The sequence below is a fragment of the Annulohypoxylon maeteangense genome, assembly GCF_022496945.1.
Source record: "Annulohypoxylon maeteangense strain CBS 123835 unplaced genomic scaffold GGS22scaffold_3, whole genome shotgun sequence".
NCBI classification, from domain to species: domain Eukaryota; kingdom Fungi; phylum Ascomycota; class Sordariomycetes; order Xylariales; family Hypoxylaceae; genus Annulohypoxylon; species Annulohypoxylon maeteangense.
The window spans coordinates 2,204,595-2,220,829 of NW_025953250.1; the positions used below are offsets into that span (position 1 = coordinate 2,204,595).

General features: G+C 50.7%; 4 protein-coding genes across 4 annotated transcripts; 2 read left to right on the plus strand and 2 right to left on the minus strand.

Annotated features, from left to right (window-relative positions):
• Positions 1-6,642: 6,642 nt before the first annotated feature.
• Positions 6,643-9,853, minus strand: GGS22DRAFT_96432 (uncharacterized protein). Its single transcript, XM_047968560.1, has 2 exons — positions 9,604-9,853; positions 6,643-9,441 (listed from the first exon to the last, which is right to left on the minus strand). The coding sequence occupies exons 1-2, from the start codon at positions 9,608-9,610 to the stop codon at positions 6,800-6,802; spliced, it is 2,649 nt and encodes an 882-aa protein (XP_047822200.1). The 5' UTR covers positions 9,611-9,853; the 3' UTR covers positions 6,643-6,799.
• A 594-nt stretch (positions 9,854-10,447) lies between these two features.
• GGS22DRAFT_155689 (proteasome) lies at positions 10,448-11,891 on the plus strand. The gene is made up of 4 exons (XM_047960249.1): positions 10,448-10,720; positions 10,779-10,963; positions 11,034-11,452; positions 11,509-11,891. Exons 1-4 carry the CDS (start codon positions 10,697-10,699, stop codon positions 11,634-11,636), a joined length of 756 nt encoding a protein of 251 aa, XP_047822201.1. The 5' UTR covers positions 10,448-10,696; the 3' UTR covers positions 11,637-11,891.
• A 163-nt stretch (positions 11,892-12,054) lies between these two features.
• On the plus strand, positions 12,055-14,095 carry GGS22DRAFT_155690 (nucleotide-diphospho-sugar transferase). Its single transcript, XM_047960250.1, has 4 exons — positions 12,055-12,363; positions 12,426-12,482; positions 12,549-13,718; positions 13,784-14,095. The coding sequence occupies exons 1-4, from the start codon at positions 12,298-12,300 to the stop codon at positions 13,808-13,810; spliced, it is 1,320 nt and encodes a 439-aa protein (XP_047822202.1). The 5' UTR covers positions 12,055-12,297; the 3' UTR covers positions 13,811-14,095.
• A 578-nt stretch (positions 14,096-14,673) lies between these two features.
• On the minus strand, positions 14,674-15,997 carry GGS22DRAFT_96449 (uncharacterized protein). The gene has a single exon (XM_047968561.1). It carries the CDS (start codon positions 15,835-15,837, stop codon positions 14,830-14,832), a length of 1,008 nt encoding a protein of 335 aa, XP_047822203.1. The 5' UTR covers positions 15,838-15,997; the 3' UTR covers positions 14,674-14,829.
• Between the last annotated feature and the right edge of the window lie 238 nt (positions 15,998-16,235).

The following is a 16,235-nucleotide window of genomic DNA, read 5'->3' on the forward strand; positions in this document are numbered from 1 at the left end:
ACAGTAAGGATGAGCGCGACGAACACGAGCCCGTCACCGTAGGCATCTACCGACAGTGTTAATCGCTCGCCAACGGGAAAATTTCAATCGGACTACCCAGGCTAGGTAGTATGTAGCTGTGTAGGTATCATCTATCACGACTATCAGGGGCGCTGGATGGTCGATCCGTCCCATTGTCCACTGGAAGAGCCGAGTTGCCAGCTTTAGTCATGTTTAGTCTGCCTTGGTCTCGCTTTGGTCTGCCTAAGTTGACAACACAATTGACGACTCAATAAGGGCGAACACGGTTATGACGGGGATTTCGGGGGGCGTGTAGCAGTGAAAAGCTGTGAGGACAGTAAAAATAAAGGCTCAACTGCTTCCGTCGGACAGCGGTTGGCTTATTGAGGATGCAGAAGTGTCCAATCTTATATAAATCGAATGTAAGTCAATGTAAGTCTAGCCCTTGTGCGACTTTCCGGAGACCTTGGACTGGCCTCGGACTGGCCAGTCCGGCTCGACAGGCTCGACGGGCTCTCCTCTTTCGCTAACACGCGCATAGCCCTTGTAGGCAGGGTAATATTGGGAATTATGAAAAATTGTAGGGCAGAAGAGACCTAAAAGACGTCATAGGCCAACGAAGAATTGCGTACGATTGTTTCCGAAAAAACTGTGATGGACTCCGGGAGTGGTCAGTAATTTTTTTCTTCAATTTCTTCTGATTTAGTGATTCTTGTGACTTGGCAAATGGTGGCAAATATAGGGGGTGGGGTGGATATGGGGTTGGCCTCCATAGGTCCATAGTGCCATCCAGTGGACGGCTAGTGGACATCCAGTGGCCATCCAGTAGCATCCATCGTCACCTACCGACTGACCAATCATCTTATACGAAATGCATTCGTGCCCAACGTCGCAAATAAGTCGCAGTAAGGTTGGGCAACCGAGCATCTGATCCAGCCTCTGTGCTCACCAGGTACAACTTTGTAGGCAGGTGGTAGACCTCTTGTACGCTTGTATTGTACGCATAGTACGTATAGTACGCCTCTTACGCTATTATCGCCCTACTACCGCCTACAGTGTATCTTTTTTTTTTCTTTTTTTCCAACTTTTCCACCGGGACCCCGTTGGGCATACGTTCCCTAAAGTCATTGGGCGCCTCGCGGTGAGTCAGGTAGGTACAGCAATTCCCTTGCAGGCAGACCCGGGGATAGTATCCTGGTAAGCACGCGGGTTGCGCAGTCTAGTACATAGTCCATATGCGGCTTTTCCAACAGCAGCTAGATGATTCTGTCATCACACCTACCGTGGCATGAAATATCCAATTTATTATTCAAGTACCCGTCAGCCTTCCCTTTGTGGTGTCTCCTGATCCTCACTAAGGAAAAGTCGACAACCAGTCTGCCGTTTGCCTCACCTTGTCTCATAAAGAGTCCAGACAACAAAAACCAACCCCATCCCAACGAAATGATCCATCATCACACCACTTCTTCAATTCAAGAAATTGTACCAATATCACTAAGCCGGACCCTATCCTCAACACCACTAACTTACCAATTCCATCCAGAATACGACAAAGTACACTAAACATTTTGAAAAAGAACGAGGCAGCATGAGCATCGACGTAAGAGCAAGCCGTCCCGTTGAACGGCCATTCATGCCGGGCGGATTCCCAGCATTTGCTGACCGGCCCCGGGAACGATCACGACCCCGGGAATTGTCACGGCCTCGGGAACCGTCACGGACCCCCACATCAAGAGTATCCGAAGCAGAGACATCACCTAGCCGGATAACAACAACATCATCACAAATCCCCACGCCCCTCAAAGGCATACTGAAGAACGCAAACCCACCCACACATACACCCACAGCCCTCACATCTACGCGGCCGCAAGATCCGTTAGCCGCACGCTTCAACCGACTACCGAGGCATGATCAGCAGATACAGATGTACCAAGTTGCACCTCAATCGCCGACATACCCTTCGGATAGCGAGACATACAGCACATTCGACACCGACTCTCAGTCCGCGGAGTCCGACCTGTCAATTAACACACAAGCCACCAGTGTTATATCAGATGTACCCCCGAAACCCACCAAGCCCTCAACGCAAGTAAAGCATGTGCGTCACGTGCCACCAGCGAGGAGTGTAAGGACACGGCCGCGGACCCGGTCGACGTCGTCTGAGGTAACGAAGCCTCCTGTCCCAGAGAAGAAGAGCAGGACGGTGCACATCCAATTCGTCCCCTCCACAACAACAGCCCCATCCTCCACCACCCAGTCCCAAGCCCCCTCCCAATCCCAAGCACTCCAACTAGCGCGGAGATCAGACAAGGATCTCCAGTACAAGCTCGATCAGTTAGAATTAGAAACTGACACCCTCCGAAAAGAAGGAAGTAGGTTGAGGAGGGAAGTGGACGATGCATCGGTCCAGCTGTCCACCCGGGGCCGGGAGAACCAGGAGGTCATCCGGATACTCAACCTGGAGCGAAACTCCAAGGAGCTTATCCTCCGGGATCTCGAGGAGCAGCGGAACATCTCCGATGAATTCCGGAGCAACTATCAATTGCAGCATAGCATGCTGGTTGATGTGGAGAAAGAGCGAGACGCCCTAAGGATCGCCAGCGAGAGATTCGAGAAGGAGCTCAACAGGCTGCAGCGTGAGTTGGCGGAGCGAGATGCCGTGCAAAGGGAGCAGGAGGATGTACTCCGACACGACATCGACAACCTCGAGTCCGCCGCGGCGAACTTCGAGAAGCAGATCGGTTCTCGCAACCGGGAGATCAAGGACCTCAACAAGGAACTTCGAGACCTGGACCACGAAGTCAAGGAGTTGACACACGAGCGAGACAGCGCACGAGCAGAGTCTGCCCACTTCCAAGCTAGAGTACGGAACCTTGAGTTAGCACAAGCAAGCAACGTTCCGCTAGTGGAAGAAGTAGAGGCACTCGAGAAAGAGAAGGAGAAGCTACACAACCGGATCGAGGATCTTCAAAACGACCGAGCTCTACTCGAGGAGAGAGTCAAGCTCTTTGAGCAAGAGATCTCAGCCCTCCGGGCCCAAATTGCCGCCGTGGAGGCCAACAAGCACAACATCGAGGCGGACATCGAGTCTCAAAAGGCCGGCAAGGAGGAGGTGCAAAAGCAACTTGAGGCTGCACAGTCTGAGAAGGCCGAGCTTCAAGGCCAACTCGACGTAGCTAAGACCGCCAAGGACGATCTGGAGAAGCAACTGGAAGAGACGAAGAGCGATCTCCAGAAGCAGCTCGACAGCACCAAGTCCGAGCTCGAGCAACAACTCGAAGCGACGAAGGGGGATCTGGGCCAGCAACTCGAGACCTCGAAGCAAGAGCGTGACCAAGACACGCTGAACTTCAAGGATATCCTCGACGACAAGCAATCCAAGATCGATGGGTTGATGACCGAAGTCGCGGGCGCCAAAGACGCCAACGTAGCTTTAGCGTCTGAATCCCTCGCCCTACGCACGGAGCTCAGCGCCGTGCAAGTTAACCTGGCCAACATCGAGTCCGAGCTCAACCAAGCCCGAGACGCGAACCGGAGCCTCGAGGGCGAGAAAGGCGAGCTAACGACACGAGCAGCCGATCTCCTGAAGCTCGAAGCCGACCTTGAGGCCCTGCGCCTCGAACATGCAGGCTGCGCGGCGAAGTCGGCGACCTTAGAAGCCGATGTGTCGAAGCATGCGGAGGCTGCGGAGGCGCTGCGGGCCGACAAGGACAAGTTGGCTGCTAGCGTCAAGGACCTGGAAGGCGGATCCGCGCTCGCGAAGCTGGTCGAGGATAAGCTCGGGCTCGAGGTTAGCGTGAAGGATCTCGCTATCCGGGTCGATGCACTGTCGCAAGCGAAGACGGAGCTCGAGGGGAAGACGGGCGATTTGGAAGCCGAGGCGGCGAAGGTCGGACCTTTAACTAAGGAGAAGGCGGATCTAGAAGCCGGGTTAGAGGCGAAGACGAAGGACCTCGAGGCTGAGAGCGATAAGGTGAAGGCGCTTAAGCAGGAAAAGAACGGTCTCGAGGGCCGCATTGGCGAGTTGCAGGCTGAGGCTGATAAGGTCCCCGGACTGTCGGCGCAGGTGCAGTCGTTGATGTCGCAACTGGCGAAGGTCACGGTCGAGCTTAGCGAGTCGAATGCCGATAGAGTGCTTGCTGATGCGCAGATCCTGGACTTAAGGGCTCAAGTCGCCAAGTACATGGACAGCAAGCCCAAGTCGCGCAGTAACTCGCGAGCCGCCAAACGCCAGAGCAGGTCCCCATCCAGCAGCTTTGTTTTCGTCAGGCCAGTCAAGGATAAGGATACTTGCTTTATCACCACCCACGACAGGTTGAAGGGTCGGGATCGGTCGCCTTCATGAATCCTTCCGGGTTTAAGGCGCATAAATGAATAAAGCATGGCTGCGACGCTGAGGCTCGAGCCGAGTGAAGTGAAATGGTGAGAGGAGGTAATGAACACGGGAATGCCACTCTATATCGACAGAGTGATGACTTGATAGAGGAGGAACCGAAAACAATGATACCAAGAAAACCAACGATAAAAACAACAAAAAAACGAAGTGGAATGGGAAGCGGAACGAAAATGAAAATGATAGAGCGGGATCGTGAGGTTATGATACTGGGACTGGATCGGCGCTGTTCGCTTACATCATTGTAATGAGATGAACGAGTCCACGATATCCCGTCCCCGTCACGATCCTACAGGCATTGGGTTATTATTTTTATGGGATACACAAAAGCACGGGGCGATCGGCGAGAGGGAAGTCGATCGCGCCCGGCATTAATTTTTCTTCCTGTTAATTTTTTTTTCTCTTTTTTCTGATTTATTGTCAGCTGTAACATGTATTGCTGTCCGCTGTCGTCATTGCTGGGGAGGTGGGAAACCGAACGAACCAGTGGATAAATTGTCGACGTGTCAACGGATTTTAGGGGATGTGTGTCGCTGGAACTTACCACTACCACCAGCTACCACCCCACCTACACTCATTTTCACCTACACACTTCTCTTTTGTCTATTCCCTTTTGTCTGAACACTTGTCACACCATCATCGGGAACCGGGAGAGGGGAAATGGGATATTAAAAGATCATTCGGAGAGAGATGATGGAATTGGGCGGAATTGAGGCCGACCTCAAATCATGTATTCGAATCCCTCTCGCATCATATCTGTATTGCTAGTGTAAGGTTGTCGCGGCCGTCACTTCATGTTTCATGTACCAAGGTCTAGACAATGAGCACGAGCTCCAAAGGAGGTTGGGAATATTTAGCGTTTTAGAATTTTGCATAGTAATATCTTGGTTTTTATTAGTTAATTCAACAACATATGTACTTTACATTGGAAGCTTCGATGTGATCGTTAAAGTTTAGGTGATACAGTAGCCTGGAACTTAGAACTAAAATGCTCGAAAATGCTCGCTATTTCCAGCGGACTTAGTAGACCTAGGTACCTGTAGACCACCTGTAGACAAGTGTAAGTTCAGGCGGATATAAATAGAGTTGCCCTACCCAGTTCACCCAATCACCGCTATTACCAATAACCAAAAGCGGTAGTGGTTTCAACTTAGTAGCTCTTTGCTAGCACCTGTATTCCAGCAGCTATGAAAATCATTCATTACCTACAGAAGTACCAAGGTAAACATGTAGATATTTTTTCAAATGAAGAATTAGAGAATCGAAAATTAGGTCCCTTCTCTAGGTAGGTTCTCATCTAGACACCACATCAATAATTGAAGGAAGAGATCGCGGGGTTTGGATTAATATTTCACTGATCAACTCAAGTATCAAACAGGGAAAGAAAAGTCTACAGGTGGTGGTAGGTACCTGCTAATACACCTACAGCAACGCCACCCCGTCTACTAGCTTCAGTAATTTAGTGTAGATTAAAGGTTGCGACAGGAAACTTAAAGGCACGAATATAAAACAGGCAAGACACTTCAATCGACAATTAATTCTCACTAGACAGAGCCATGACTTACGTTGGCCATTTTCCACATTAACCGAAGTAGGCAAAAAGTAGCAAAGGGGCAGAGAAATTGAATTGTGTCGCCCTAGTCAAGAAGACCCAGGTCTCACTACCTAATTACAAAACTGCATTGGACGAGAAGACGGTTGTGAGCAAGAAAGCCCAAGTAGCTATCGCATCATATCTCGCCTCGACAGCCAACACACGTACATACATACACACAGCAGCACTTCCTTCCTTCAGTAGCTGCAAACCTCAGCACATATTCCGGAAGGAGGTTTTCGACTTTTTTAAGAGGGGATCGACAAAAGCGCGAGGCGCGATTTTCTGTATGGTTTCGTTAGTTCCTGCAGCTAAGAAAGTGTTGAAGTATGGGTAAGCCGATCTTGGGAAGAGAACTGACCTGAAACATATCGTTGCGGACTGCGGAAGTCCTACCGGGTACCAGGTAGGACATCCTTTTCCACCGTACCGAAAGCGGAGTACAGCACGCCAATACAGGACATGACCATCCTGAATAGACCCTTCATCATATAACATCACCGAGAGAATATACACCAGCTAGTGAGTAATGTGGCGTGGTGTAAACGGGCAACTTCAACTGTTGACCAGGAAATGGGGAAGTGTGAGAAAGTGTGAGAACTGGTGTTTATTACGATTGGTCCTTGCTGTTTAAGAGTATCTCTAATCCTCTCGTACCAATCATGTAAGTGTTCCATGCTAGCTCAATGGAACCGAGTATGAATTGAACCTGTTTCAAAACTTCGTTGTGTGGACCAGTACCAAAATTCCAGTCCCTACCGTTGGAATTGCTAGCTAAACAAAATGATCTCTGCGATTGAGGAATCAGAGAATCAAGTTTTGGGTTGAGCCGCTGGTGCCGAACTTTCATTCGTCGCAGCAGCGAGAGTAGTCTGGACAAGACCAGACGGTGCTGTGTTCGCTTGAGGACCTGGCTTGCGAACGTTGTTACCATCCTCAGTAAGGAGTTTGCTCAGAAGCTGCAAGTCGTTACGGGCTCTGCTATCTCGTTCTAGAGCTCGGCGGACAGCTGTCCATTCACCTTCCTTCATACGTGCGGCATGAGGGAGCAGGAATGAGACAATGGGACTATCGAAAAGCTCACCAAGAACTTCTTTGGCCTTCGTCTCGCCCTCGGCTTGCGCAGCTCGTAAAGCGGGCACCATGGGATCCTGCGTCACCTGCATTGGAAGTGCTGGAGCCGGGCGCTGTGTTGGCATCACCGACTGACCTGGAATCTTTGGCGGTGGAACTGGCGTCTGGTTATAGTGGGGCGGTGCTGCACTCTGGCTGCCGAATGATCCTTGTGGAGTTGCGGGCGACCATGTCGGACCCGACATGGATTGTCTCGACTGAAAGGGAGTCGGGGTTCCTTGAGATGGTGATGCTACCGAAGCAGCTTTCTGCAATTCAGATCGTTGCTGATCGAGCGGGATTTGGAAGTGCTTCTCGTCCCGATAAACGAATATCATCAAGAGCATGGGCTCCGAACGCTTCAGCGGAACCATATGGCCATCGATGTTCTGTACCGGCTCGGGAATTGGGCCATCACCTTCTGCCACGGGCACCAAGTACGTGTCTCTAACATTGCCAAGCTTCTTTTCATTGACAACTCCATATCGCTTCTTCGATTGAAAATAATCGATTATCTTCTGAAACTGCTGGCGCGCATTGGAATCTGCTGGATGGCTTGGGGTGAGACTAGTAATTACTAAGTCAACCTGGTTGTTATACCTCATGCCGCATAGGTAAGGAATAGCCTTCTCTTCGGTTATTCGACCGGCAACCATGAGCAGAGGGGGTATAAGGTCCTTCCATGCGACGTTTCTAACCTTGCTAAGATCGGCTCCACCAGCATACTTTGCTACAACATCGACTTCGCCCACATTGGTCATGACTAAGGGACCACGCCAGACAACTTCGGGGTCAATATTCTCAGAGGGAGAATACGGTGGCGAATCTGTTCCGTCTTCTTGGAGCAATCGATCTACTTCAGGATCGTCGACCGGACCAGCTGGCTGAACCTGGGCAGAGGCTCGTCTTTGGTGCGTAGCTGAAGGTGAACGTACGCTAGAAAAGACCTTGCCAATATCGAAGTCAGGCCTCTTAGGCGAGTGCTGGGGTTGAGTCTCGATTCGGAGAGGACCGCTTGTCGAGTTGGACCTACTAGCGTTGGTGGACGATGGCACCTTGTCGGCAGATGATGAAGTAGGTTCGCTGTTCGCGTTGCCCGTTTCGCTTGCCTCTCTAGGGCCTTGTCGGCGAATGTGGGACGCATCCTCAGCTTCGACTGCAAAGTTCTCTTGCTCTACCAACTCTTCACCCTTATGAGTTCGTCGGACTCGTGGTCCATCGTCCGTAATTAAGATAGATTGCTTCTCTGCGCGAGCTTTCATCTCGGCAGTCTCGCGTTGTTGCTCCTTAGTTGCTAGTTCATCGCCAGTCATGACCACAAACGAGGGGGGTGGCAATGCCCTCTGTAACACTTGAGCCGCAAGCTCAACATTATTCTTCAGGCTAAACATAAGTGTACGAAGCTGCGAGGCATTGTGTGAAGTATTTGGGTGGGTATCAAGGAAAGCACGCTCGATCTCAATAGCTAGACGCTCGGTGACGATCTTCTTGGAAGAGCCTTGGGGTATAGAGTAGAGCTTTTTCTTCTCGGCGAGATCGATGGCAGCGTCAAGTGACTTCTGTAGGCCTTGTGCTGCTTGTCTTCGAGGACCTTCCAACTTCTGGATGCTGTCCGGTAGATCGCTCGGGGGAGTGTATTTAGGCACCGAAGGGCCTGCCTGGGTCGGCTCTGCTGCAACTTTGCGATGCTTGGCTTGTGGTCCTTGGGAATGATCGCGGGACTTACGTTTGCCCTTTACGACCGGCTCAGATTCGGCGACACTGCCTTCCTTCTTAACGTCGGGCGTTGGGGATGGCTTCGCTTTTGCGTTCGTAGCAGTAGTAGAAGTAGGAGCAGCAGCAGCAGTAGTAGTAGTAGTAGAAATAGCACTCGGCGATGCGCGGTCCTTCGTGTCGCTTGTTCTCTTGCCCTTAGTCTTTCTGCCGCCTTTCTTGCGCTTCTTCTCTTCCTCCTCCTGACGCTTGCGCTGACGATCTTCCCATGGCTTCTCTCCCTTCTTTATGGCGTCAAGCGTGATCTTGTGGTCGACGGGCTTACATTCTTCGCAGTAGTATTCCTTCGGTAAATCTTCTGTAAAGATGCTCAACCCCATACATACATTATGCTGCCAGGCACCACATTGATCGCAAGCAATCCAGGCTTCATTAGCGTCGTCGTCTTGCGTCGTGGCACCGCAGATACATCGAATGATCTCTTCTTCGTCTTGCTTCTCATCTTTCTCTACTTTCTTGCCTCCCTTCTTAGTCTGTTTTCGCTTCGGTTCGGGTCCGTTCTCGAGTTGATCGAAGGCTTTCGTGTGCTGACCCTTGGTAGCTCGCACGGATCGACGTGGTTCGTGCTCTGTTGACGCGAAAAGTGTTCCTGTTAGTGAACGTGTATTTGGGCGATGTGTACCACTTGTGGGAGTAGGATCCAGCGGTTTGTCTGCGCTGGATCGAGTACGGGATGAAGGAGGGCTTTCACTGCCACTAGCAGTGTCGGCGCTGAAGCGAACGCGCTTACCAGACATCGCGAGGGATCGGTAAACCTCGGACGGGATATATGGAACTTAAGTAAAGGGGCGTTTGAACAGGTATTCAGTTGCTCAGTATTGACGGAGATTTGTCTACGCTGCGCCGCGATTTTTGGAAAATTGGCAAGGTAATCACGTCTTCTACAAAGCTGGATTGGTCTATGATATGACCCGAAGGCAAAGGCGAAATGACCAAAATACGGTCCCAAGCACTTTTAACACCTAATGAAACCTGAACTTCTGCCTCTCCCTTCTTCGGTTATTTTGAGTTAGTAAAAGGGATTCGCGAACCCGTAAGCTCGCGAATTCTGCGATCGGGTAATCGGTCGATAGCGACGAATGTATGGGTATAGCGGGGATATGTGACCGATGTTGATGTCGCGAGATTTGATCAATGAAGCTGGCGACGCGACGGAACTAACGTCTTAAGCAAAAATAAGGATTAGAGTAATGTAACGTTCGTGTCTAGACCAGATTATACGATATGGTCCAGTGTCATGTTATATCGTGCTGTGACGTGGTCCAGCTTTTGCTAAAGAAAGTTGGTCGCGAAGTGGAGGTCCTGACCGTTGAATCAATTGTAAAATGGAGAAAATGGGGGATGATTAGGAGCACGGACCTCGGGCAAATCAATACAAAGCCCGGCTGTTATGTAAGCCAACCGGGGTTGCTAGGCGGCTTCCTTCAAGAAATCCCAGAAATCCAGAGGTACGAAATACAATAAGAGGCGTGATCTTCATCACTAGCCACACTCGCCACACTTTCCACAGCAGCCTTGCAAAAAGATGAGGTACGTACCTCTCTTTACGTGGGTACTTGCATCACACTTGGAGAGGCACCTTCCAGACAGCATAGATTGTACGCGTCGGAGCTCTTGCCTAGCTACTTCCTAGCCTTAGTTTACAGCCCTGCCCTTTCCAGCAATCAATTCGCAGCATCCGGTCTTCTCAACTTCGAGAACCAACATACAAACAATCCCACCAAAAACCCACCTCTACCAATTTACTGACATCAATCAACATAAGCACCCAAGGCTAGAGAAATCATCCCGCTTGACGATTTCTCACAGCCGGATTTCCCAACATGTCTCGCCGTTACGATTCCCGAGTAAGCTAAGCTTGGGAGCTACCTATACTTTATGCGCAGAAGCTCACATCTTGCATAGACCACCATCTTCTCCCCCGAGGGTCGCTTGTACCAGGTCGAATATGCCCTCGAAGCTATATCTCATGCCGGAACTGCGATCGGAATTCTTGCCAAGGATGGCATCGTCCTCGCCGCCGAGCGTAAGGTTACGTCAAAGCTTCTAGAGCAAGATACATCAGCAGAGAAGCTTTACATCTTAAACGAGTGCGTACCAGAATTCAATTCGGTCATTTCTGTTAGATTTTATATAGGTAGAAATATTAACAAGCCCCAGCAACATGATCTGTGCGGTAGCTGGCATGACGGCCGATGCGAACATCCTGATCAACTACGCCCGACAAGCCGCCCAAAGATACCTCCTAACGTACAACGAGGATATCCCATGCGAACAGCTAGTACGAATACTATGCGATCTCAAGCAAGGATATACTCAGCACGGTGGATTGCGGCCGTTTGGTGTGTCCTTCATCTACGCAGGATGGGATCCCCAGCGACAGTTCCAACTTTACCTAAGCAACCCCTCAGGTAACTACGGCGGCTGGAAAGCCACAAGTGCCGGCGCCAACAATGCGAGCGCCTCAAGCTTGTTGAAGCAGGACTACAAGGAAGATTGCACGCTGAAAGAGGCCTGTGGTATGGCAGTTAAGGTGCTGAGCAAGACCATGGACTCTACCAAGCTAAGCAGTGAGAAGAGTGAGTTGGCTATTATCTTACCATAATATATTTATGCGATGCTAACCTATTTATAGTTGAATTTGCGACAGTAGGACAGACCAAGGATGGTAAGATCTACCACCGACTTTGGAGTGCGGATGAGATCACGGCACTCTTGAAGGAGCACGATCTAGCAAAGGACGAAAGTGCGGAAGATAAATAAGCAATGTCTCGACGACTAGATGCCTACAATCCAGACCCCGTAGACTCAAGTTTATGAGGAGTCGATAGTGTATCAATACAATTTCTAATGAGAGCACTATCCGGATATGAAACCAACATATTGACCACGGTCAACAAGACAAAGTTTTGGCTCTATGAAGTCACAGCCGCTCTATTTGCCATTTTAAATGAACTTCATGAGTTAGGAATGTCAAGTCTAAGTTCTGAAGAAGTCTATGAATAACGTCGACGCCTACATAACTCTATATCATCTATAATGTGATTATTTAATCAACCCAATAGATACCCAGGTATTAAGTTAATCCGAACCTGAACCGGGTTAGTAGACCCCAAAAGTTGGTAGCTTTGAAAGCCAATTAGTGCCTCCACATTTAGCACGCATCTGAGCGAATGCCCTGGACCAATCCCCTGTCGTCGTCATGTTCTGGGTCACTGCAGCTGCATGAACCCAGAAGTTACGCTGGACATTTCACTGGACAACAACCTAAAAGTCTAAAAGTGTTCAGTGCTCTTGCCCCGCCAAATAAAAACATCTCGAGCATACTTCCGTTTATTTTCACGGTCTGACACTTTTTTAGTTCAGAGCAGCTTAAACCACTTAATACATTTCTATATACACATCTACATCTTTCTCGGTAACCATGCTTCAGGTTCCTATTCGAGAGAAAGCCAATGGGGCCAATAAGGGCACCAAAGCCGTCATTCTAGTATGCGCATTTCTGGCCTCTAATACGCAGACGAGACCCCACTAACCAGATCGTCTATACAGGTCGGCGGTCCTTCGAGAGGAACCAGGTTTCGCCCTCTATCGCTCGATGTCCCCAAGGTCTGTCTGCCGATCGACTCTGAATCTGTCACCAACAACACCACCAGCATACTAACCACCCTATAGCCCCTCTTCGATGTTGCTGGACACCCCATCGTATGGCACTGCTTGACCGCCATTGCGAAAGTACCCTCCATTCAGGAGGTTGTTATGATCGGCTACTACGACGAATCTGTATTTAAGGACTTTATCAAAGAAGCCGCCTCCGAGTTCCCTAACCTCCCTATCAAATACCTACGAGAATACCAGGCCCTGGGTACTGCTGGTGGCCTGTACCACTTCCGAGATGCGATCCTTAAGGGTCGGCCCGAGCGCATCTTCGTCCTCAACTCGGACGTATGCTGTTCCTTCCCGCTCAACGAGATGGCCGAGCTCTTCGACAATAAGGATGCCGAGGCCGTCATTCTGGGAACACGGGTGAGCGAGGATGCTGCGACCAACTTCGGTTGCATTGTGTCGGACCAACATTCTCGCCGTGTCCTACATTACGTCGAGAAGCCGGAGAGCCACATATCGAACCTGATCAACTGCGGTGTATACCTATTCAGCGTCGACGCCATCTTCCCCAGCATCAAGACTGCCATCAAGCGAAGAACCGACCGACCTCGGTTAGTCTCGTATCCGTCATCCGAGAACCTCGAGTCGAGCTTCATGGCTGAAGAGGATGAAGAACGCAAGAATGAGGTCATCCGTCTAGAGCAGGACATCCTGAGCGACCTCGCCGATAGCAAGCAGTTCTTCGTCTACGAGACAAAGGACTTCTGGCGCCAGATCAAGACCGCCGGTTCTGCTGTTCCGGCCAATGCGCTATACCTACAGAAGGCCTACCAGACCGAATCCAACGAGCTTGCGAAGCCTTCTCCCAACGTCATACCCCCCGTATTCATCCACCCGTCCGCACATGTCGATCCTACTGCCAAGCTTGGCCCCAATGTTTCAGTGGGACCCCGTGTGACGATTGGACCCGGCGCGCGTGTGAAGGAGTCTATTGTCCTAGAGGACGCCGAGATCAAGCATGATGCTTGTGTGCTATACTCTATCGTCGGCTGGAACAGCCGCGTGGGTGCTTGGGCTCGTGTCGAGGGTACACCTACGCCCGTTACGAGCCACTCGACTAGCATCGTGAAGAACGGCGTCAAGGTACAGAGCATCACCATTCTGGGCAAGGAATGCGGTGTTGGCGATGAGGTGCGCGTGCAGAACTGTGTCTGCTTGCCTTTCAAGGAATTGAAGAGGGTAAGTCATATATCAATCCCAATATGACAATTCATATACCGGACTAAGCTAACATAACTCTCTAGGATGTCGCTAATGAAGTCATCATGTAAGGAGATTGGGTGGATGGATCAACTTACAGGCCTCTTATCTTCCTATGGAAGCAAAAGTCTAAGGACACAGTCGGGTTCCGTCTTCGGTGTAAGGACTAATGGACTAGTGGACATTAAAAATGCGATGATACCTACGGCGCGACATGCTAGCAAGCGAGGTAGTTAGGAAGTTAGGACGTTTATATAATTGACGACGCGCTTGCTTTGACTCGACTCATGATTACTGTTTTACTTGCCTAATCTCCCTAAATTCTAGTTCCTGATATGTTCTTTGATTGTGTGGTCTTTACAATATACCTTACTACGACCCTGACGGAGTGAGATTGGATAGATGCAGATGATAAATATGATGACTAGGTCAGATATGGATGATAGTCACTTCAGTAGTGAACGCCATTCTTAGGTTATGAGATGATTTATACGGCATTAAGGTGTCGAGCAATATTAAGGCCTTCGTTACATTGTATATAATAAGAATTATTTACTAAGTTTTACTACGGAGATCTCACTTAGGTATATAATTCATTTATTCTCATCTTATATTCAATCTTGATGATTATCACCGCCTCTGATAGGAAAAAGACAGTGAATTGAGTCATATACAAGCACCTCATTCCATCATCATAGTTCATACAACTACTTACCAATTGCTTTACCTTTATCATTTTACTGTCAGAGATTATGTTATTTCAATTGGTTTATGATAATTATACCAACTATACCGTGTTCCAGTTAGACACTTAGGTAGGTAGGTATTAGTTTTCTAAGCAATCCGTCCCATTTTTCTATAGTAACTTACCTGTAACAAGTCATTTTTCTAACTACAAACTTCACTCCGATAGCTTGACAGATTACAATTACATACACAATTTGCAAGCGGACATAAATGATATTAACAACCGAACTAAGTAGCGCACATAATAACTGCAGACTCAATCCACTTAACGAACATACATAATATACCGCATCATTTTCCAGTTTTATTTCCCACTATCAGACACACCTCCCAACCCCACCCCCTACCGATACGCAAAAATCGTACTCTCCGTCTCAGCCGTATACTCAGTTCGCCGATCATCCTCAGGCTTCGACTTCGGCGGAGCAAACGGCGGCAGCGGCGGCCTCGAGCCCGCCGGAAACCGATCCTGGGCCCCGAAAACCGACGGCTGCGACTGCCTCCACGGCTGCGAGTCGCGCCACGTCGGAGCCGACTCCTGCCACGGCGGCGTCGCCATCCACTGCCCGCTCGGCGCCCGGCTCCCGCCCTCACCCCCAATCCCCCTCGCCCCGTCCCCAACCGCCCTGCTATCTCGCACATACGCCGACGGCGCCACCGCACTTATCGGCGGTCCCACTCCTCCAAACGTCCCTGTCCCCCGCTGCTGCTCCGCCATCTCCCGCGCCAACTCCTCGTCCCGCAACGCATCCATCTCCTCCCGCGCCATCCGCGCCCGCCGTCGCCGGCCGAGGAAATATATCAGCGCCGCGAGCCCGACCACGGCTACCGCGCTCCACACCCCGATCGCGACCTGCGCCCCTGTGCTTAGCGGCGGCGGGTCCGCGGACCCGATTGCGGGTTGGCCTGATGACGCGGCTGTTATCCCGGCTTGCGCGGAGTTGGAGCCGGCAACGCCGGCGGTGGCGGAGCTGGAGTTTTGGTTCTGCGCGGCTGTGCCCGCGGCGTTGTCGCCCTTGCTTGGTGTGGAGTCGGCGGAGCTCGCGGACGAGGCGCCGTCTTCTTCTACGCCGTCGCCGCTTACGGATGATGCGGAGGACGCTGAGTCTGCTTTGTCTTTGTCCCCGTCCTCTGAGGCTGCGGGGGCGGGGGTGGGAGACGCGGATGCGGATGCGGTGGCTTGTCTAGGGGAGACTTTTGTGCCGACGACGCCGTGTCTACGTAGGAAGTTGTTGAGGGCTTCTTCGGGCAGCGAGGCCTCGCTCGCGCTGGTGCCTTGGATCCAGGCTGCGGTGCTGACGAAGGTGGCGATGCGCGCTGCGCTGATGGTGTTGGGGAATTGGTACGCCATCCTGTGCGAGTAACTAACTGACTGACTTGCAGAAACGAAACGAAACGAAAGTTAAAGGTGAAGAAGTGAACAGATTTTCGTCGAGACGAGTAGGGCTCTTCTCGCGTCCTCCTGGCTTGGTTTGGTCCGATGAATACTCGGTACACGTCACTCCTCCACCTGGGATTGGCAGTGCAGTGTAGGTAGTCGATCGATGGTAGAAGGTGAGACCGTGCTTCGACGAGAGACCGAATGTCAATGAATGTGCAACTTACCCCCCGACTCGTCCTGAAGGTGTGAATGTTGAGTTGCTAAGGAACATTGGGCTAAGAAGGAAAAGAATGGATCTCTTGGGGGAGACATTAGTTGTATATATCGCCTGGCGGGAATTCAGATGCGGAAATAGCGCACGCGACAGT

Bases quoted from the DNA above. Each gene is read 5' to 3' on its own strand.
- GGS22DRAFT_155689 (XM_047960249.1), top strand. From the start codon at position 10,697: ATGTCTCGCCGTTACGATTCCCGA. The intron at 10,964-11,033 runs GTGCGTACCAGA...AACAAGCCCCAG, and splicing joins AAGCTTTACATCTTAAACGA to CAACATGATCTGTGCGGTAG. The intron at 11,453-11,508 runs GTGAGTTGGCTA...ACCTATTTATAG, and splicing joins CAAGCTAAGCAGTGAGAAGA to TTGAATTTGCGACAGTAGGA.
- GGS22DRAFT_155690 (XM_047960250.1), top strand. From the start codon at position 12,298: ATGCTTCAGGTTCCTATTCGAGAGAAAGCCAATGGGGCCAATAAGGGC. The intron at 12,483-12,548 runs GTCTGTCTGCCG...ACCACCCTATAG, and splicing joins TATCGCTCGATGTCCCCAAG to CCCCTCTTCGATGTTGCTGG. The intron at 13,719-13,783 runs GTAAGTCATATA...ATAACTCTCTAG, and splicing joins CTTTCAAGGAATTGAAGAGG to GATGTCGCTAATGAAGTCAT.
- GGS22DRAFT_96449 (XM_047968561.1), bottom strand. From the start codon at position 15,837: ATGGCGTACCAATTCCCCAACACCATCAGCGCAGCGCGCATCGCCACC.